This window comes from Aspergillus alliaceus (assembly GCF_009176365.1).
Source record: "Aspergillus alliaceus strain CBS 536.65 unplaced genomic scaffold BDW43scaffold_1, whole genome shotgun sequence".
In the NCBI taxonomy this organism is placed as follows: Eukaryota; Fungi; Ascomycota; class Eurotiomycetes; order Eurotiales; family Aspergillaceae; genus Aspergillus; species Aspergillus alliaceus.
In genome coordinates, this window is record NW_022474684.1 from 1 (window position 1) to 22,299 (window position 22,299).

Here is a 22,299-nt window from a genome sequence, read left to right on the forward strand (position 1 = left end):
AGTAAATATATTATTTACCTACAGTGATATAAATAAATTACAGTATTAAGAGACTGTATTCTATCAAGAATATAAATTATTGCTCTACTAGGAAAGGATCTACAGCCGTGGGCTCCTGCGGGTGGTTCACATATATATATTTTGACCCATGGGTGGTTTGTATACTATCTTGACCCGGCCCAAACCCAACAGGCTGGGTTGCAAAACCTGAAAAACCCGGCCCAACCCGCGGGCCTAACAAGTCTATAGTCTAGTAAATTAGATTATATTATATATAATCTATATACTAATTCTTTGCCTTAAGATAATCTTCTTTATATAAACTTAGAATAATTATTTTATTTATATATAAAAGAACCAGCCATATCTTATCTCTAGTAAATTATTTATAAACTATAACTATTCTAATAATAGTATACTTAATTATAGCCTTAATTTTAATAAGAGTCTTCTTTATTCCTTACAGGAAAATATATAAGAATAGAGTAAATAATCTACTTTTTTCTTAAAACTTTAGCTAATCTTTAAAGACTCTAAGAAATATCTATCTTTTACTATTTATAATTAGATTTTTATTTAATTAAAAGAGCTTGGCTTTAATCTCTAGAATTCTTCTAAGTATACTAGAGAAGATATTTTTACTTTATTTTATATAACTTACTTTAATCTACAGGCTAGGATTTTGGCCTATATTAGATAGAAAAATAAGCCAGAACTAGACTTATTAAGCTAGCTAATAAAAGAATTTAATTAGAAGCTAATAACTAACTAGAATATCTTCTAAATAAAGATTTTATATAATTAAAAGAAATCTAGAGATATAGAGACTAGCTAGATTTAGATATAGCTTAGAATTTATTATACTGCTACTCTAATATATAATCCTGCTCTTTATATATTAATTAAATCTATAAAAATCTTTTTTAATATACTTAAAATAAGTTCCTGAATCTCTTACTATTCTTATATAGATAAAGTATATAGTAATATTCTTATCTATAGCTTATACTTTATTTAATAAAGCAGAACTTCTCTATCTTATATATAAGATATAGAAATAATTAATCTTATTAATTCTTTTTTTATATCTTTAAATATATCTTTAACTATAATTACTATCTTTATCTTTTCTAAATCTTTTTTATAGATAACTTAATTTATTTATTATAATTATATAGATAGAGCTGAGCAGTTATATTAACTTAAGATTACTTATATAAAGAAGAATAAACTAAGCAGTATTATATCTATTTTTATTATTTTTATTTATTTTTATATCTTAGAGCTAAATCTTTATATAGATAGAAAATAATATATCTCTTTATATTAGTCTATACTTTTAGCTTATTTCTTATTAAATATTAATATCTACTAGATTAAATTACTGCTAAGCTTTTTTCTTATATAATTAAATTCTTAGATAACTTTCTCAAGATTAATCTTTTAACTAAGCTTCTAGATAAATATAAAAAAGATAGTAATCAGTACTTTTTTATTTAAATAATTTAGAAATTAGAGCCTGTCTACTTTACTAAAGATATTAATAAGAAATAGTCTTTAGAGATACTTTTATTAATATAGTTTTAAAAAAATAAAGAAGATCTAGAGACTATCTATATAATTATTATATAAAAGAAATATATAGATACTTTTACTAAATTAAAAAAAAAATAAAGAAAAAAATAAAAAAGAAGATAAAGTCTAAATCTATAACTAAGATTAAAATAAAATCAGTTATATAGAAGATAACTAAAAAGTATTTATTCTTAATTATTTTTATTAAGATAGAGCCAGAAGAGTTACCAGTAATTAAAAAAAAAAAAAAAAAAAAAGTCTAATTCTTTATTTAATTCTCTATTACTATTAGTTTAGCTTCCTGAAGAAAATAATATAGCCTATTATATAAGATAGTACTATATTTTTTAACCAGAAGATCTTGAATACTTTACTAAATTTAAATTAGTTTAATTACTACTTAACTATATAAAAATATAACTATTTAATTATCTTTTTTACTATTTTAATATCTATTTATTCTCTTTAATTATATAAGTATTTAACTACTTAGCTATTTATTCTATTATTTTATTAATTATCTAGTCTGTTTAGTTATATAAGAATTTAACTACTTACTATAATTAGTTACTGTTCTTAATAAAGATTACTTTTATATCTATATATAATTACTCTACTGGATTCTGGAGTTTTAATAGTCTAAGGCTATCTAAGATTACTAAGATCTTAGTAATATAAAAGTAGAGATAACTTTATTTTTTTTTTTTTCTCTTTCTCTAATTACCACTACTACTATTATATAATAGTATATAAGCTATATTAATTCTCTGTCTCTTTTTATTTCTTAAAATATCTACTAACTGTTTTTATATAATTTATATAATTCTTACTATAAGGATTATATAAATTATATATATATTAGTCTTAATCCTAATAATACGCCTATTAACGTGTCTACTAATTATCCAATAAGTCTGGAGGAACTGGAAGCTCTTTTTACCTGTATTCTTGGAATAATAGCTCCAGGCAGAAACCCTGTTCTCCCTATTGGGAATTGTCTATTGTCACAGTATACTTATAATAATATATAGAGAGCCTTGCTGGCCTGTACAGGGCGCTTCATAGCTTTTATCTCTGGCAGAGTCAATACTAGGCAGATCTTTAGCATGCGCGACTCGTATATCAATGCCCTGCTCATTCAATCAAGGGGGGTTCATTTGGAGCAACCTTATATAAGATGCCGGGGTATACTTGGCCAATATACCTTCCCTGAATACCGCTATATTCCAGAGGCATTTAGTGGAGCATGCGCCAACTGTAAATAGCCTGACTATACAAGTCAGTGTTCTGTTTGAGATAAGAATTGGGAGGCTGTATAATCTATTAACAATAGTTTATTCCAGGGGGCTCAAGGACAGCGGCCATGTTTTCTAATTAACTTAGATTTAGAGAAGGGCGATAGGGCTGATAATCCAATTAACTTAGATAAGTATAAAGAAGGAGGGGCTAATAACCCTATATATCTTTAAGGTATGTATAAGATTTCTTTTGTTTACAGGCATATCCCCAGTACCAGCATTCCTAGTTGTACGGGCCCTGTATACAACACCTTGAGCAAGGCTTGTACCTCTTCGTGGTACTCAGGACAAGTAGCCACTAGCTACGTGGTGAAACCAAGCAGGCCATTATGTATGTACATATTTATTTTTCTGCCGGTCCTATACTAGCGCTTACATGAAATTTTTGTTGTTGCAGTTTTGTCTTAAGGGTCTGCCGTACTAATGCCGGTCTTCCGGAAGCCAAGATACCTGTGCAAAGACATATGTAATCATACTTCGGATTTATACCGCGAAATGTAGCAGTTGAACCAGACCAAGTATAACTTGTTCTTTAGTTAATATATTCCGTAGGTACCTTCACGTACTTGATTTTCTAGGAACCACCAGACCACCCAATCAGGCACCACACGTGACCTAAGTGGTAGCACGATCGCACGATAGCAACATCGCAACGCTCAACCATCTGCTACCAAGCTACCATCATACCAAACTACCTCAGCTATCATCACCGGATTGAACGGATATAAGGGCACTCATTACCATGTACTTAGATAGTTCTTGTTTAGTTCTTCGCGTTCAATACAACGGTCATTGATAACTACCAAGTTACCACTGCTAGCACGATTCGTCCATACTCTTATCACAAGCGGATATATGTATCCTCTTGGCCTTGCTTCTACCTTGCTCGGACTAGTGGATTCTAGTCACCTTCGTGCTTGAACTACTACACTAGCAGGTTGCGCAGCTTAGGTAGATCCCAGGGTTTGACACGAACTCACGACATGAGTGGCTTGCTCCAACTTCCTGTCACGCATTTTTGCAATCACTATTGGACTGCTTCTTGAAAACGTGGCACCTTATCGTGCCAATATGCTATATATATTCACTTGGAACTCTTCTCCTTAGCACCCTGAGCTCAGCCATGGACGACTATTTGACCCACCACGTCTTAGTTCGTCTGAATTGCAGCAGCGCTTTATGACTACCAATGACTGGAGATTGAGGGCCCCAGGGCCATTGACCTCTTATGATGCCGAAGGATCTGTACCTGGTCTAACTACCGTCATCATTTGCCACGATTTTCCGTTGACCACGATGAACCTTCCGCATTACTTCGCTTTAGTAAACCATGAACTTCTCCGGTCACTTTCGGAGCTTGATTCAATATCAAAATAATCGAGTATTACTACAGCATCTTAGTACAGGCGGAGCACACACAAAACCCAAAACAGTACGCAAAAAATTAGATGGATATTAAAAGAACTCCTCGTGCTTAATTGATCTAGCAAGCTGGAAGATTTAATTCACTTCTGAGGCGACGCCCCATTTTTGATACTCCAGTCTTCGACCATTTTCAGGACGCTCCTCTGTTTCCCGTCATAGCCGACATGCTTCATCCAATCTGCCAAGCTCTTGATGCGCTGCGGGTGGATACGGTCTAGAACCATCGTATCCCGTGCCTTGGTAATGCCGTCTCCCCAATAGCGCCACCACGCCCCAAAATTTTCGCGCCAACTCATGATAGAGTCATCTCGAGCCGCATTGGGGCCGAGGGCCCAGTTCACAGATGCGCCGGGGTAAGGCTCTGCAACAGATGCGTATGTTTCAAATGGGATGGACTTATGGACCGCGGGTTTGCCGGTGACTTTAGTGAAGATCGTTGCGATCTCTCCGAAACTGACATTATCCGTCATAACTTGGAGATCCATACCGGCCGACTCGGATGGGTTGTCAAAAATCCAGAGATTGTAGGCACCAACATCACAGAGTGCTATCAATGGCATCTTCATGTCGCTTGCTTTAATAGAAGTTAGATAAGCCCATCTAAGTCGAATCTTTGGGAATCCTGGATGAGGGATCGAACTCACGAGCTGGATTGGCCCACATAAATGACCCGTCCTGCTGCTCGATAGGCACAAACATCCCATCCATAAGCATATCCATATATGGCCCAGTACTGAAGAGTGTGCTCTTCATACCGCCCTGTCCTAAGCCAAGGATAAATTTGCCAACTCGTCCTTTGGAGTCCATATGGCCACAATGGTACTTTTCGTCGAAGTTGGCGGCATCCATGGCATATTCGATGTTAGCCCAGACGTAGTGCTGTACCCCTTCAGATCTCGCGATCTCATAGGCTCTAAAGCCGTAGAACAGTTCATCTTTTTCCCCTAGAGTAAACCCGTCTGTGTTGACCCAGGCACCATAGACTCCTCGGAATACATTATGTAAATCCCGTTGGTTGTCCTGCGCACCCTGGAGCAAGGACACATTAGGGAGACCAGCCAGGTGCTGCGCGCGAGTGGAGCTGGGGTTGCGGGTCAAGACCCTGAGACGGTATCGTCCACTCTCTGCCAGGGCTACTCCAAAATCAGCGCAAGCCAAAGCGGCAAATTCAATGATTTTTTAACCCTCACCTTTGACCACAGGCATGCCCTGAGCGCCAGTGCCTCCGATTACGGCAATTTCTCTCAAGTCAACCATCATGCTATTAAGCGTAGGGCTGTATTGATAAGGCAAGTCGTGTGTCGATATAAATATGGTTTATGGCGGAGTTTCTAAGCTGCTTGGGAGCAAGGGCAGCTTCCCAGATATTTATAAGTAGATATCATGAGTGCTAAAACCGAAAGAAAAAAAAAAGAAAGAAAAAGAAAAAATTTGGATGACGGGTGATCTCCAATGACAAATTTCTCAGTAGCTAGCTAACTTGTCCGACCTTTCGTGAGAGTTGAACTTGCCACCCGATTCTGGCTGTCGCTATGTAATCCGCGGATGGTTGACAAATCCTGAATAGTAACCAGCCGATTTACTCGCTACAAATGTTCGCAAGCTTGGAAGCTCTGGGGTCAACAGATTTCTTGTGGAGGTGGAGCTTATGCAAAGGCCCACAAAATAGAGTACATGTTAACCATGTCAAAGGCGTCTTCTGCATTATTGGGTTACTGGAGATTACAATCTGAGGCCGACCTTTGCCCCACTAAAACAACCTATGTTGTATCGCTTACTACAAACGGTACTTGATCCATGTATCAACCGCTCCTAATATGTCGGTGGCGACTCGCGCATTTTGGATGATTAGTGAACACAATCAGCAGGTGAACCAGTTGTTCGATTAATAACGTTGACATAACGAATCTGCAACTAACGTTTTCAACTATCGAGCCGCGCCTACAACCGAGCCACGCCCTTCCACCAAAACATCTATTTTCTAAGGCTTTTCAACCGCCAACGCCATTAAATTTGACTAATTAAATATATGAAATAATAGCTATTTATTAGGGCAATTTCGAATCGCATGTCCCACTATTCCACACCCGCTGCAGCGTTGTGGAGCCCGTCGACAAGGCACTGGAGTGGATTCCTCAGCTGCTCATGAAGCTGCGTATCCAGCTGCTGAACCCGATTTTGGCCCTCCTGTACATTAAGAAGGCGGTAATTACTTAGTTCAGCACGCTTCATTGCCTTTATTTGACGTTGCCGCCCATTTTCAGCGCGTATGGCCCTAATTTCTTGCTGTAAAAGAAGGGTAGTTTACATCGCCATTTGCGCGGCTTCTCAAGGTGTTGCATATGAGCAATAGGACTGCTAGAAAGCTGCCATTTCTTATTAAGGTTGTTCTGCAGGCTTCGAACCTTTCGATCTAACTGGCGAGTATGCTGCGGAGACTGAAAAGCAGAGGAAATCGAGCCTTCAGCTAGTGATGGTGCAGGTGTAGGTGTACGTAGTCGAAAGGTAAGCTGCGAAAGAACACGGTCTGGATTGAATAGTTTTAAGCCCTGTTCCTGCGAAACAGCTGCAGATATTTGTAAAAGTAAAGGATTTAGCGCGTGCATCTGGATAGAAAGCCTTCTTTATCAATATGATCATTACCGACTTCCATGCGCTTTGCAAGAAGCTTTCCGTACGCCTTCTTAAGCGGGCTAAAAACACCCACATCAAGCGGTTGAAGAAGCCGCGAAGCGTGGGCAGGCATGCAGAGACATATAATTGCATTCTGCTTGCAGGAATTATCGAATTTAGCAGTTAAATGGCTGCTATGACCGTCAAGAATAAGCAACTGCTTAGCACCAGTCATATAGCGCTTAGAAAACGGTTCAAAGACGCTTTTAAGCCAGAGAAGGCCTATTTCATCGGTCATCCAGCCATTCTGACTAGTAGAAATCCACCAGTCGCGAGGGAGCTTAGGTTCTTGAAACCAGGCAGCTTGTTGAAAGCTCGCTTTCAATATAATGACTGGCGGTAGATGTACACCTCTTGGCCCGATTGTTTCGATAATCGTGACCCATTCACGATTGCCTTGGATAACTCTGCGAGGTCGCTCGCTCCGCTCAGCTGCAGTAATTACTTTTGATGTAGAGCAGGGTCTCATTGCAAAGCCAGTCTCGTCGAAATTTCCGGATATCATCCTCGTGCATACCATGTTCTTGAATAGAGGCTTATACAGTCTCAAACCAAGGCTTCATAACCTTTGCATTCTCCTGCTTTGCGCGTTGATATGTCATTCGTCTCGTATATCGCGTACGTATTTCAGGATGCCGTTTAATAAAGTTATAAGGCCATTCGATTCCGGTAGCTGCGGCAGGCCATTCCACGTAGAAGTTTAGGTCGAATTGGAAATCCTCGCGTACCTGCATCTACTAATCGCTTTAAAAGCAATTCCTCTTCAAATTTGGTCAGTTTATGACTATTAGCGCGTGTTTCCGATCGTCATTTAGCGCCGTGAAGCCGGTCACGTAGGGTGCTTTCAGGAACTGCGAAAAGGGCCGCAGCGCGTGTAATTGACTTTATCTGGCCATTTTCATAGGCTGAAATAGCCACCTGAATACGCGGCTCATTAGAAAGTGGCATATTGAATAGTGGTGACGAGAAAAGACGCGTTGAATGAAGAAAGTAGATGTTTTGGTGGAAAGGGCGCGGCTCGATAGTTGAAAACGTTATATACGGCAAGCCACGGTAGTTAACTATACAACGGAATCTCGTTAGCGAGCGGCTGCACCCGAGCCGCCCAGACCTAGACCCGTTCCCGTGAGAAAAGTCTTCAGGGCCCCTATAGATTAGTCTGTTGCTTGTCTATGTAGGATTTGTTGGGGATATATCGGGACGTTGTCATTGTCTATTCTAAACCGTGGCAATTACTGCGGCGCCTCAACGTTTGTACGTAAGCCCAACTGCAGAAAGCGCTGCAACTATACTATGTAGGTATCTAGATGAGCTTCGGCTTCAAAAATCCCAATCCCGCATTAGAGCTGTTTCTGGATTTCCTGCAAACTGAAACCCTCTGTTGTGCTCGGAAATGCTCTTCCGCTTTTGCATTGCCTACAGGGAGATATTTGGATAATTTGCGGACAAGAATAAGCTGATTTTAGTGCAGTTCCTTTCGCAAAAATAACTCCATCTAGTATTTGGGCGACCTCCCCTCCCCTAAACCCACCTCGCAACCCTTAGCAGTGTATCCAACGATGCGGACGCCAACGGATTACCAAAGGCTCAGGAGATATGTACAATCTTCATGGTAGGCAGTGGCAACTTAATAGTTGAGTTCCGTGACTGCACTTTCCTTAGCGGATATATCGTTGAGTAAGACCACAGAAGGTGCCTGGATAACATTTACTTCAAGATTGCTTCCTTACCACGTCCGAGTCTCATGTGGTCACATACAAGCAAATAAGCACATAGGGATCGGCTAGGATAACAACCCGAGCTCGTTGATAACCAATCGATGATAGAAAAGCCCTTCTGATGTGGAGAATCAAATATCGTCATTGGATAGGCTATAACACTTGTCATTAAGCTATGTTCTATAAGGTTGCGGTGCTAGGCCCTCGCCGAGAGGGTAGCCAATAGGAGTCCATGGATCGGATGGGTTAATAGTATTCCAAATAGTTGGCATTGTATAACGATGAAAGCCTCAGACATCGACTTGCATTTTTGGATTTCTTTCCGTATGCACGATCCAGACACCGGGAACATAATCCTTTTCGTGACACCTGGCAGACGGAAAGTGACGGGGCCGACGCTTTCATTTTCGACGTCCATGCACATACGGGATACTCAAAGCTAGCTTGAGTAATACATTGAAAACTCATTTGCGAAGGATTCGACAGTAGCGCGAGGAAATCCGGGGGCTCTACCGAGGCACACACAAGACATTCTCAGCACTATCTACAAAGTTAAGCTTCCTAACGCCCATACCTCCGACTAATTTGGTCGGGTTGACCCGGGGGACTTACGTTCAGTTAATGTAGTTTCGTCAATGATCTTTTGGTTCCCAGACCGTTGGGAAGTGTTCAATCCAGAGAGTTGTTGATGGCGAAGGTCGCGCTCCGAGCCCGGAGTAGTCTGATGAAACATTATCTTTGCCCGGGGAAGGCCCCGAACGGGGATAATTCTGCACTTTTCCAGATATCCTTCCACATCATAACAACCAAACCAGTCACCTCGCATATCAGGGTCAACTTCTGTCGCAACCTGTATCATTCTCGGCTGGAACAAAGCATTGTCAACGACATAGCTTCTCTGCTTGTGCTGAAAATGTCTCCCTGCGCCACCAATACTAATGAAGGGGGGTATTCAGCTCCATGAGGGCTCTGTGATATCCACCGCTTAGAAACTCCTCGAAGTGCGCTCTGATATTTTGTAGCGGAAAGATCTTCAACAGAAGTCTGAATTTGTAAGTGACTTCCTCAAGCTGGTATGACAGATTCATTAGACACTGATGTCCTTATTCAACACATGCACAATAGAGTCGGCTGGCGAAACTCGCTCATTCTAGAGTATGTGTGCCAGGCCGCGGCATATTCAGGAACAACGGCATTGAGTAAAGGCGCGTCGCTTGTGTTGGTATTTCCGGTACTGCAAGATCATATTTCTGGGTTACAGCAAAGGGGCCTTGGCTGCTATCTTCCTGCTGAGCCTGTACAACAAGCTCTTGGATATCAGGAAGAGGGACATTGGAGACATCATATATATTATGAGTACTAGATATATCCTGTTCTAGTGTATCAACAACACCTGCGTTCTCCCTTGTATCTAATATATTTCTCTCAGTGTTGAGGGGGTCAGCGCCGTCTCCTATTATAGAAACAGCCTGATTTGTAAGTAATAAAGATTACACTATGGTTTGGTAGAGCCTCCGCACGATATCTGGACATGTTGACAGCACACCAGATTTCATCAGATTATTAGTGAAGGATAGAAATGTCACATTTATTTATTCAATAAGCCTTTCCAGTTCATGAACCCAATTCTTCAGTACCTGTAGCTTGGCCTCCTTTCGTGAACGATATGCATGCTGTGCTAACCTGACCTGGGTCCTCTGTCTCTTTGCTTCCTAATTAGCATTCCTGGATTGTTTGGACACCTGCAAAAACCCTACATTTGGGGATATATCTTGCCTGATCTGGCTTTTCATACAACCCCTTTTCCTCCGCTCAGTATAACCCTCAGCAGCGGAAGGGATTGTCAGATCCGCCATCTTTGACAAGCAAGGATGTGCAGATGAAGGTACTGTCCACCACTCTTGCCCTGGCTTGTCTGGACTAATCAAGCGGTCTCACCTGGCAAAGAGCAGGTCGCTTAGCGAAGGCCCTTTGTAACGGATGAACGCCCCTTCTGCCTAAAGCACTCGGAGAGGTTCACCAAGTATGCGTAGGGAAGATAGCGGGGGAAAGATGAATGAGACCGTTTATTTCACAGTCCTTTGTGTTATTGTATGATATCTTGATTCTTCCTCGAATGGCTTGCCACCGGTTGACCGCTGACGGCCTTGCAATGGCGAAACCAGGTGTGAACCCGGGTTGAAATCTGGGTGACTATCCCGTGGACCAGCCAGTGGATAATGGGCACGGTCCAGTAGTGACATCATTTGTTACTGCTCGGTTTGATTACTATTCACGCCCGAATCCAAAGGGGCCTGGTCCGAATTTCAGATCACGGTTCAACGAAGATTACGACATAAAATTAGTATTGGTCGCTATTCCGCTCTTGCCTCGAACCCTCAAATATACCGAGGAACAGTAGCCGGCATTTGAGATTTCTAACTAACCTTTTGATCTCTGAACTGAAAACCCAGTGACATGTCGAGTTATCAGCTAGATCAGTAATCGTTGTTACATGTCAACTGGATGAATGCACACATTTAATACTTTGCCTTCCTATTGAAGATATTTTCATTCTGACATCTGAAGGAAGCGTCATTTGCTGGTGAACAATCAATCCTATACAATATCAATTACCAGGACTCAGAGCAATGTTTGCGGGAAAACATGTTGAGTATCCCAAGTATGGCCTTCCAAGAATGGCGACGATCGATCTTTGGATATACCCTGTGCGCATATTTCAGGTTATTGTTGCTCTTGTCGTCTTCGGTCTATGTCCTTATGGTATGTCACTACTGGTACCCCCTTCTGGCTGGTTCTGACCTCGGAGGCTCGGTCAGTCATGCTTACTTTACGTTTCGACTACATCATCATCCTCATATTCTCCAATGCAATATGGAGCGCCTTCCTGGCGACACCGGTTCTTGCGCTAAACCTGGAACTACCCAGTCGGGTTGTACCTCGCATTACCATATTGGCAATAGAGTGGACTACAATGATACTGTGGTTTGTCTGCTTTCTTACACTAGCTGCAATATCACCTCCAAATCACTGTGATATACGCAGTTGCACTGCACCGCGAGTGATCCTTTTTCTCGGGGCAATCGAATGGTAGGTATTCTATGTTGGCTTTTAAAAAGCCGGAAACTGCTCGGCCCTACAGGCCACCTGCAGAATTAATATTACAACTGCTGATTCTCCAGTTGTTAGGGTCCTATTCTTGGCTACAACGGTACATCGTGTGGCAGTTTCCCTATGGATTTGTCATGGGCCTGAGTGGCGCTTTTCTTCCCACGGGATGGGTAGCCAATCACCATAATCTAACAAGAGTTCGGAGATATTTTATTTTTCTCCCAATCTTCCCTATAAATGCCCTCGTTTGCTACATCATTTACAGCCCCAAGGCAAATTGATCGACTTAGATTCTCTACCGGGAGAGACGTAGATCCTCTTTTTTTTTTTACCACGATATGGCAGCTAGAAGATTCCTTACAGTAAGGAGACGACGAACGCGTATCTCGTTGCAAGCTGCTTGTATACTGCGTAGCCAATGTCGGGCATGCTGCCATAAGCTATACATTCAGCTGTAGTATAATGTGCGTGATGGCTGAGGATCTCTGATTGACGGGATTCTCAATATCTTGTTGCCCATGTCATATATGCCGTTTTGGGACACAGGGAACACCTTCTGAATTAGCCCTGTTTTTCTATTCTATTTCACCATAGTTTCTCAACATACTTATAAAAGGTGAAATCATGTCCCGAGTTCTTCAGATCTTCATCCCGCTTTCATGGACGTGGAAGTACTAGCAGTAACCCTTATCAGGTAATACCCTGGATATGCCCGTTGGTGCTTGAGCCCAAATTTCGGACATACACCCATGATATGGAGACGACGAATGTGAAGTTGTGTCGGACTCTAAAATCTAAGGTGGTACAGTTTTGTGCATTATTAAACAACTGCAAGCATCTTTAAATGTATATATGAGCCCTTTCACCTCTAGCTCAATAGGTTATATTATATCTGTTTAAGAGCTGAGTCGCCTCCAACACTCGCGCCTTTAATGAGACAAGAACGTAACCTTTGGTTCATGATTACTATACTGCAGAATTACTAAACCCCAGATTAAGTCCCCAATCAGTCATATCTTGTGAATTGCCTTTGTAGAGCGTATCTTATCTGGATATCATACAATACATGCAGTAGTGATGCAACTCGATTCATTGTACCATCCCTTTACTGTCAAGGTGTCAAGTATAGTAGATAGGACCCATGTCTGACTCATACCGTGCTTTCCTGATGGTAAACTCCGCCAGCCAACTTAGTTCTGCTATAAAGTCTGCTATAACCTTACTGTTTGAAGCCTTCTTTTCTAATATATTTGATAAGAGAAGCGTTCTATAAGACCTACAGCCTCCTTCAGAAGTCTTGCATCATCTCTTGAGAATGAATGGAGTGGGTCTTGAAGGATATTGCAGAATACAGTAAGCAGTGCCACTATAGCATAAAAGACCAGAACCCTAAATATAGTTGGTTCTGGTAAGCAACAGGTCTAGTTAAGTTAAATTCTATATAAAGAGAAAACTTTTAACCATACCAGAAAGCCTAGCTGACCAGTATACATTCTGCCTGTTTTAGGTAAGCAAGAGTCAATTGACTAATCTCAATAGAAAGAGCCAGACTTGAGCTTAATCCATCTTCCATTCTATCCTGTTTTCCCTCTTGGCATCCCGTTTCCCATCCCATCCCAAACATAGGGCTAGAACGGGAATCCCATCCCGTTTAACTGCACAAAACGGGATTCCCAATCCCAATTTTAAAATGGGATGGGATTCCTATCCGGATTAATCATAAAAACGGGATTCCATATTTGTCTTGGCATTATTTTGGGATTTTGGGATGGAAAATGGGAATCCCGTCCCATCCCAAAATCCCAAAATCCCATCCCATCCCGAAATCCCTGGGATTATCCCGTCCCAACGGTCAGCCTATATACGACATCTTCGGCTTTTACGCGCAGGTCCTCCAAGGCGGCGACCTGCTTGCCCAGGCGACCAACGCTCGGATCTACATGCCCGATTTCTCAAACGCGAGGTCGCAGATCGTTCGTGAGTGCCGCCTGATACGGAGGAGAAGATGAAGGCTTCCAGCACCGTTATTCAGGGTCCAGCATCCCGCGTGCTGTATGCAGGACTTCAGTGGTTCTAGAGGATGCTGCGGAGAAAAGCAGCGGTAGAATTATTAAACGGGCCACACTGGGTTTCTGTTGGAGTTATAAGTGCGTTGACGTCTCTTGGGTTTGCATTAGTTCTGTGTCGGGCAACAAAACTAAGTATATGCCACGATAGGTTGTTGCAAGCCAGTCCGGCGCCAATACACCATTAGTTGCTGCAGCAGAAGCACGTACATGACGATGCAACTACCATCACGGTTCCTTTCTGAACCCTTCCATTGAAGGATGAGGACCAGGAGGTGTTCGTGTGTTTCGAGACCGAACTTCAAGTCGACAATCACGTGGAGATTTCAACGGACATGGCTCACGGGGTGGGTCTGCGCGGTGAGTTGAGATCTGTCTGGATATAGTCAACACATTCTGCATGCTGAGATTTGATTACATGGCCGATTTCAAGGATACGCACTACAAAGCAAAGTTTGAGAGGGGCTGCAGCGTGGACAGCTCCTTCTTGAAGAAATACTTGTCACAGGATGAGTAACTCTAGGAAAGCCTTCAGAATTTTGTTGGATTATGCAGGGTCGTTTGTGTATGTCCAGAAATATACTGTCTTACTCTCTAAGAGAATTCGTCTTAATGATGTTTACTTCCCCAGGACTGCCTTCCTTTTCGAGGCTACGCGCTCTCAGGACATGCAGCTCAAGAGTCCGAAGGATGGCAATTTTCAAGAGTAAAGACAGGACAAAGAAGCTATATACTCTAGGCGGATGTAGGAACTTACTAGACATCCGACGCCCGACTCACAGAGGCCCGAGCCTTTTGGAGAATAGCCTTCTGGATCTGCTGGTTGTCCAGACCGACCATCCTTTTGACTAGGCCGTCGAATATCTTTCTCCATCCCACGGCGTTAAGGAGCCAAACCACCCACGCATTAGTGCCTTTCCACATATATTCTCCTTTTCCGAGCTCGGGAGACTGGGTCAGTATCTGATCGACCACCTGTCTAGCGAAGATCTCCGGTGACATGCTGTTGTCGGCATGGTTTCGACTTCTCTCCTTGGTCCGCTCTAAAACATCACTGTAGAGACTCCCGGGTACAAAGGAGACGTTATCAGGAGACATGAGCTTCGTGGAAACCTCACCCATGAATAACGTCACAACTTTAATGCCCAGGGGTTCCAGTTCAATCCGGAGAGTGTCACTGTACGTGGCCACGGCTGCTTTCGATGCGTTGTATGCAGATGAAAATACAAAAGGCAGACGGGCGAGTACCGATGCTGTGTTGATGATCACCGGTGGTGTGTATTTGGTTCCATTGCAGGATAGCAGAAGAGGGGTGAATGCTTTAACCATGTCGAACAAACCGAACACGTTGGTATCGAACATATTGCGGATGCAAGTGGCATCTGCTTCGATTGCCGGAGCTTCATACACTAGGTGACAAAGTTTCGGTGAGCAGCTGTTAATGATTACATTAGGCTAGCAGCCAGACAGTGGCCGCACCGAAGAGAAGGTGGTATGTACTTATTCCAGCGTTATTGAACAACATGTCTAATTTTCCGCCCGTCCTATGCACTATCTCATCCTTCAAGGAATCGATGCTCTCTGCCTTCGTAACATCAAGTTCAAAGGTCTCGATTCCCTTCTCTTCCAGAGTAGAGAGAGATTTGGTGGATCGCGCTGTTGCGAAAACACGCCATCCGCGGGATGCCAATTCTAGGGCAATGTGATATCCAGCGCCGCCAGACGAGCATCTACTCCGGACGGAGTCGTTAGTACAAGAGTCTCAAACATGTTCGGTCCTGATTTCCGTTGGACCCACCCCGTGATGAGGACTGAGCGTTTTGCCATTGCGTATGAGACCTTTATTGTTAAACGATACGGGTCAGCCTCAGGTGAAGTATTGTATCTGAAAGTAAATTGTTTCTCGGCTGAGTGCAGAGAATAAGTGCAAAGAGCTATCTGTGGATGTGAATAGGGTAGCTGAAGGTCGCCTTTATATGGTCTCGCAACTCTCGCCACCCTGAGTATGCGCTTGCATTCAGGCACAAACCTTATCGAGCAAAAGGCGGATTGCTCACTAATCACGGCTGAGACTAACCTAGATCCTACCCAGGAGGCAGAGTATTGTTTATCCGTGAGGATAGATGGTCTGACTTGAGAAGCAGCCACAAAAATTGAATTGGTACTGGACACATAAATCTGTCACCCTAAGGATTCAGGGGCGTAACCTCTCAATTTCTTACTCCTAGCCTTCCTGATACATTAGGCAATTGCGGGCTTTCTTTTGTAGCAGTGCGCGGATTCTATACTCCGGCCGAGCTGAATTTATACGAATACTCCGTATGAAAGAGTATTGTCTACTTGACCTTGTCTAAGTCCGCGACAATGATCCGGAACACAGACAGGAGCTATATCCTGACCGCAAGTCGGTTTGATTGAGTTACGCAATGCCCAGGTTGAACTGAACGACGAGTAAATACGCTCGGCAGTTCAATCTACGCAGCCAGTGACTCCTAGCCGCCACTGAAACATACAGCAAAAGCATTGGCGTGGAATATCCAAACTAAATTCAAGACTCGCAAATCTGTAAGAAAATTTCAACGACGTTTGTATACCTGCTCGTTGACGTCTCACTCAACCAAGGGGACTTCTCCCGACAAATGCGCCCCAGCGCACCCCCAACCCAAAACCATAGGATTGAAACGATAAGGGTACTTCGCAACCATAGAAGAAAATACATCGGTCACAGTTTGTGGCTTTTTCTCCAGCACATCTATAAAATCTCTGATATACTGCTTCGTCGATTCCAGGTGCCAAACACCGTCCATTTCATCTGCTTTCCGATGCCCCGGGACCACGTAGATTGGGTCCAGGGCCTCGACTTTCTCAATGGCTCGGATCCATTCTTGCCGCTTCTCCGGGGTGTTTGCCTCTAAAAGCATTTGATGCACATCTCCATACACAACGTCACCGCAGACAGCGAGCCTCAGGTCGGGAACCCACAGGATCGTGGAGTCGAAGGTATCGGAGTGCCCGCATTCAACTGCCTCGAAAGTCCACCGATTTCCCAGGACAAACTTGTTGTCTTTTGGAAGCGCTTTCGGCGGCTGCTGAGGAGTATAGAGCTGACCTCCAGGGAAAAATGCAACCCACGTCGACGAAAAGTAGGGCTCCGATATCTGCTGTTCGATATGCCGCACAGTGCCTTCAGTCGCGACTGCCTGTGCCTCAGGAAAATGCTGCAGCAACAGGGGCAGACCTAGGAAGTGATCCGCATGGCCATGCGTGATGTAAATGAAGGAAAGCTTGCGCCCCGGCGCGGTCGCCTCAATCCACTCGATCAATTCCTTGTTTTGATCGATGGTGATTCCAGTATCGACGAGGACAGCCTCGCGTTCAGAGTATATCAAGGTGCAAGTTTCTGGGGACCATGTTGTGTCCTGTCGATGAGACACATGATCAACACAAGGAACCGGGGGCACTGTATAGACAGATACTCGCAACCCAGGCATCTTCAAATATAGGGTTGTTGCAGGACAGGCAGGACAGGCATGAATTTATTTGCAAAGGCCTTCGGAAAAGATTAATGTTGTATCTTTATACCTTTTCCGTGTTGCTACGCCCCGAGAACATCGATAGAACCGGAATCGGACCTGATCACTCATCAAAAGAACCCCATTTATAAGCAATTATCAGGAGTCACTGATAGGAACCGCGGGGTAATTCTAGGTTTGCTCTCTGATGCTACCCGCACAGACTTACCGGGCACGCGTAACCGGTACTCTCACGGAGAGTAGGTCTGGGTTGGGGGTGTGGATTACTGATCATCGGCTGCCCAAAAGTCCCTTCGCTCGTCCTCGTGACATGTTGCGGGGGGTATCTTCTCCGGCATGGCGTCTATCATGTCAGTTTCCAGTTAAACATTGGTTGCGCTCGGCACTAGCGATTCCCAACCGAAAATATTGCATTTTCGCTCGGTATGGAATACTATCGTCTGGAGACTTCAGCGCCAAATATCCCAAAACGTGCAGTATAATACCTGGTGAAGTTAACTATGGAACACCTTGGTTTGGCAAACGAGGAGGAGCAGCTATCGTTTCCCTCAAGGATTGTATAGACTCGTATCTGCCTTACAATAGATCATATATAGAGGACGAATACTGGGCCGATCTCTGAGGGAACTCAGCCCTGCGGCCCTGCGAAGGTCTCGGCCGCTGTACTCGCCATTCCGGCAGCTGATTTCTGATCAATTAGATTCCAATGATACCTAGATGCTGTTCAACCGCCGGTGATATTTACTCGTAATTGCTTGATGGCGTGGCCTGTTTCCCAAAGCAAACACCGGTCTTCTGCCATGCATATAAGCGCGCTATTCCCGAGTTCGGGTTTCCAGCGTGGATGCACGTCACGGCGACGCATACTGTAATTCCTACACGACCATGGCCCCTCGGACCCAGAAGGCTCTCATTGTTACAGAGATTGGGAAGCCTCTCACCCTAACTACCGACTGGCCGGTCCCTCATCCGGGAGCAAAGCAAGGGCAAATCTGGGTTATTGTTGCCGTTTCGACTCCTCACGACCAGAAAACATCAGAAAGCTCACGATAAGAGTTTATTCATTGCCGAGAACCTATGCGGTCCTCGGAAACGACATGGTAGGAGAAATAGTGGCTGTTGGCTCTGGCGTGACAGGCTTCTCTCTCGGCGAAAAGGTGCTTGGACAGACCAGTTTCTTGCCGGGGTGCACTCAGAATGGATTCCAAGAGTATGCTGTTCTTGACATAACAGCAGCAAACCTCTGACAATACATCCGAATCTAGTAGTACCATCGCCGAGTTTCTTCGTAAGCGCTTTCTGTCGGTGAAAGCTATTTGTTCTATTGTGCTATTAAAAAAAAAATAGAGGCGCAGAAATCACATTTGCTTGTAATCTAACTCAATTCTGCAATATCCTATGTCGCAGGAACGAATGTCGATACTAACTGATGGAGAAACCAGAGTGAAGGCGGAAAGACTGGAACGAATTAATGTAGTCTTACCATCCTCCTACTTCAAAAGATGATGTTTGAGAAACTCGACCTGCACCGGAGCATTTTTGTCGAACAGAGGCCCGTCATATGGCTCAAAATGCCCTCCTGGGATTACGTGCAACTGCTTCGGCTCTTTCGCCCGTGCGAACGCGCCAAGCGCAAGGTCCGAAGGAGTAACGACGTCGTTGTTCATCACGACCATCAACAATGGAGTGGGTGAGATGCGATCGATAAAGGCTGAAGGTTCGTATGCGCGAAATGCCTCGAGGCTGTTTTAGGGTCAGATCTAGTGTCCACACACGGTTTGTTCAGAAAACAACAGGAACAGATACCTCCTAAGAGTCACATCGTTTTTCCATCCTAGCGGGATTGCTGGTCCGTACCCGGCATAGCTATCCTCCGAAGGAAGTACACAAAATGCGTGAGGATCCTTGTCCACAACGGGCACACGAGCCGGCTCGGCCCCTCTGGCGCGGGCATGCCGATCTATAAGTCAGACAGGAAGTTCGTCAGAAAAAGAGACACTCTCTGGTAGATATTGTTTCCTTTGGTTAGAACAGGATAAAGCTGACCATCTTCAAATAATTTATTCAGCCTGGGGATCAAGTCGGCTCTGTTTAAGCGATGGAAGTTATCCCATCCACTGGTCAAAGGCCTTCCCGTATGGCGAAAGTTAGGAGCATGACCATATAACCTGTGACATAAGGCCAAAGTGAACGTACACCTGACTGATTACAGCTTTAACTCGACGGTCAACGGCACCAACAGTGAGAACGTGGCCTCCGCTGTACGAACTGCCCCAGATAGCAATCTTAGCCGCATCAATCTCTGGCAGAGATTGTGCGAACGTAATAGCGTCAGAATAATCACTGATTTGCAACGAAGGGATGATTTCGCGCCGTGGTTCGCCGTCACTAGCACCGATACAACGATTGTCATAGGCGAGGACGGCGACGGGCAAGTTGGACGTGAAATATTCCGCGAACTTGCTTAGCCCCATTTCTTTATGGGCTGCGAAGCCATGCGCCATGACCAGACACGGCAACGTTCCACTGAAGGAGCTTGGGGTGAAGAACCAACCTCGAAGAGTGAGGCGGTCTGAGGTTTTGAATTCGACATCTCGACGAGGCATTGTGAACACTTTCAGTCGATGCGGCTTTTGCGTCGTCTTTGTCTGCAAATAAAAAATGTAGACGTGTGAGGAGGAAAAGGACTAAGGAGGGGGTAGGGGGTTGTCGTTTTATAGGGTTCACAAACATTGCAGGAATGAAGTCACAGTGGACATGGCACAGCGATCGAGGGCCAACGGAACATTCTACGTGAATCAGCACAGGGCAATCAGAAACCCAGGCGGGAGTGCTCCCCACTCTGATGGGTTACTAAGTACTCTCCTTGTGTCAGGCGCCTATCTCACGGGGTTATTAAATGCGATTACTGATCTATCCGACCAACCCGTCTCTCAGCAAACTATGCTCCTGGGATACAGTAATAGGTAGTTTTATACGTATCGTTGGTTAGGTGTCAGTGAATCCGAGATCGTTCAGTCAACTGCAGCTCCATGTACCCGTAGCATAGCATCTATTCCGGTCTCCTTTTCTGAAATTCACCCTGTGAAGCAGTTGGACACGCCTCTAACCATGTTCACTGCAAAATTTTGACGTGACTATATCTACCGGAGCCGTTTGGTCTCCGGAAAGCCTGTGTGCTAGTATGATCGGAGTGTTTAGTTATTGTCATCTGTTCGCGGGACAATGTTCGGGTCTTCCGGAGAAGAATTGTTGAGTAACTGCGGCCGAGCCCACCTGAAGAGGTGCGGGGTGAGGAGCACTTCCGAAAGGACTGTGCTTCAATGCATTTATGATGCTTAAAAGGCATGAAGCGGCAGACAAACGGGTCTGTTGGGCATTGGATATCCCTTCTTACTCTGCAGCATCATACGCCTGAGAAGCCACTGCGTCTCCTTCTGACTTATTGCCCGCTACTCAGCATGCCCCTTTGGCTCATTTTCCACCCTGACGGCACTTTTGAGGACGCTTCTTCCAAGAAGGCCATGACTAAAGATATAACGAAAATATACACCGGAATCGGACTTCCTTCTTTCTATGTCGTCGTCAACTTTATAAAGCTCTCCCCTGAAGATGTCTGGGTAGGCGCTGAAAGGAGAATGGAGAAACCGTTTATTCGAATTGTTGCCGAACACATTGCCGTTCGGCTCGATGATGAAGACGACGTCTACAAGAAAACGTGCGACGCAATTGAGAATGCCCTGAAGCCTCATATTGCTGATAGAGGTTATGACTGGGAATTCCATGTCGATGAGACTGAAAGGAGACTCTGGCGGGTCAATGGAATGATTCCTCCTCCGTTTGGCAGTGATGCGGAGAAGGTGTGGGCGAAGGAAAACAAGCCGGTCATTTGGGAAGGCGCTTTCTAGGGGGATTCTCCTATGATGTGGAATTTCTAGTGCCGAAACGAGATTGTCCCAATGGATCCCTTGTCGAGATCCCTCTCTCATTGTCGCGATTTGAAGAGTCTGAATGGTCTTTTCCCTTCTTTGCGGCTGGATGTATGTTACTTTCCTCTCACGATGCGTGTCGCAGGCTGAGTGATCCTGTTTACAATGACAATGACCGAGCAGTCTACCTGAGCACTTCCAACACCTGCGTCACTCAAGTCTCTGGACCTAATATATAGAGTAATATGCTAAACATCGTGCGGCAGAAACCCCACAGCATGAGTTGTGCAAGGCCTACTGTATTTTCCCAGTCATGTAGTGCTCATATGCTACTTGAAGTTGGCACAGTTGTAGGTCCCTTGATGCGGAATGGAGCGCGCGCCTTTAGAGATTAGCTGCAAATACGGACTGTCTATATTAGAGCCATGGGCAGTTGTCTTTGGGCTACACAAGCTCCCTAGGGTTCTTGTGGTCCCTAACACACCCTTTCTCTACAGAGTACTCCTGTTTACCCTCTTTTAGTGAAGGCGTGATTGAATCGTGGGTTTTGTCTAACGGCTCTGAATGTCATCATGATACGTAGATATCTATTACAGACCACACAGCATGACCTTGCCAGGTCGGCAAGGAAACTGCGGCGGGCCTGAGGGACCAACAGAATTATAGGCTTGTCAGTGTGCTATCACCAGGCGCACGGCTAGAGCTATACCTCTAGCATACGTGAAGAACTCAATCACTGCCGAAGGATGATATGGCTCTACCTCACTCAATCCAATGAAAAACAACGTGACGTCAACAGTCACGGTTCGGCCAGGATGGGAGAGAGCCATCGGACGCAGATTTGAGGCATGAACAGAATGAGGGTAAGACAATACGGACAAAGCGATTCGACAGGGAATGGAAAGAGCAGGTCTCTGTTATAAGCATGTCGTTAATTCCAAGTTAGGGCATTTAGACACATTAGCTTGAGT

At 44.1% G+C, this 22,299-nt stretch overlaps 5 protein-coding genes across 5 annotated transcripts; 2 read left to right on the forward strand and 3 right to left on the reverse strand.

Moving 5' to 3' along the window:
* Positions 1-4,169: 4,169 nt before the first annotated feature.
* On the reverse strand, positions 4,170-5,675 carry BDW43DRAFT_257501 (uncharacterized protein). Its single transcript, XM_032039893.1, has 3 exons — positions 5,489-5,675; positions 4,943-5,431; positions 4,170-4,872 (listed from the first exon to the last, which is right to left on the reverse strand). Exons 1-3 carry the CDS (start codon positions 5,556-5,558, stop codon positions 4,379-4,381), a joined length of 1,053 nt encoding a protein of 350 aa, XP_031906124.1. The 5' UTR covers positions 5,559-5,675; the 3' UTR covers positions 4,170-4,378.
* A 7,890-nt stretch (positions 5,676-13,565) lies between these two features.
* On the forward strand, positions 13,566-13,904 carry BDW43DRAFT_257503 (uncharacterized protein). Its single transcript, XM_032039894.1, has one exon. It carries the CDS (start codon positions 13,576-13,578, stop codon positions 13,807-13,809), a length of 234 nt encoding a protein of 77 aa, XP_031906125.1. The 5' UTR covers positions 13,566-13,575; the 3' UTR covers positions 13,810-13,904.
* Positions 13,905-14,622: 718 nt separating this feature from the next.
* On the reverse strand, positions 14,623-15,693 carry BDW43DRAFT_305080 (uncharacterized protein; the record flags this gene model as incomplete). The annotated part of the gene is made up of 3 exons (XM_032045730.1): positions 14,623-15,275; positions 15,346-15,596; positions 15,665-15,693. 3 exons carry the CDS (start codon positions 15,691-15,693, stop codon positions 14,623-14,625), a joined length of 933 nt encoding a protein of 310 aa, XP_031906126.1.
* Positions 15,694-18,889: 3,196 nt separating this feature from the next.
* On the reverse strand, positions 18,890-20,005 carry BDW43DRAFT_295779 (alpha/beta hydrolase; the record flags this gene model as incomplete). Its single annotated transcript, XM_032044102.1, has 4 exons — positions 18,890-19,142; positions 19,206-19,359; positions 19,446-19,528; positions 19,596-20,005. 4 exons carry the CDS (start codon positions 20,003-20,005, stop codon positions 18,890-18,892), a joined length of 900 nt encoding a protein of 299 aa, XP_031906127.1.
* Positions 20,006-20,860: 855 nt separating this feature from the next.
* On the forward strand, positions 20,861-21,307 carry BDW43DRAFT_305082 (tautomerase family protein; the record flags this gene model as incomplete). The annotated part of the gene is made up of 1 exon (XM_032045731.1): positions 20,861-21,307. The coding sequence occupies one exon, from the start codon at positions 20,861-20,863 to the stop codon at positions 21,305-21,307; it is 447 nt and encodes a 148-aa protein (XP_031906128.1).
* Between the last annotated feature and the right edge of the window lie 992 nt (positions 21,308-22,299).

Bases quoted from the DNA above. Each gene is read 5' to 3' on its own strand.
- BDW43DRAFT_257501 (XM_032039893.1), bottom strand. From the start codon at position 5,558: ATGATGGTTGACTTGAGAGAAATTGCCGTAATCGGAGGCACTGGCGCT. The intron at 5,432-5,488 runs GTGAGGGTTAAA...ATTTTGGAGTAG, and splicing joins GGGCATGCCTGTGGTCAAAG to CCCTGGCAGAGAGTGGACGA. The intron at 4,873-4,942 runs GTGAGTTCGATC...CTTCTATTAAAG, and splicing joins TATGTGGGCCAATCCAGCTC to CAAGCGACATGAAGATGCCA.
- BDW43DRAFT_257503 (XM_032039894.1), top strand. From the start codon at position 13,576: ATGGGAATCCCGTCCCATCCCAAAATCCCAAAATCCCATCCCATCCCG.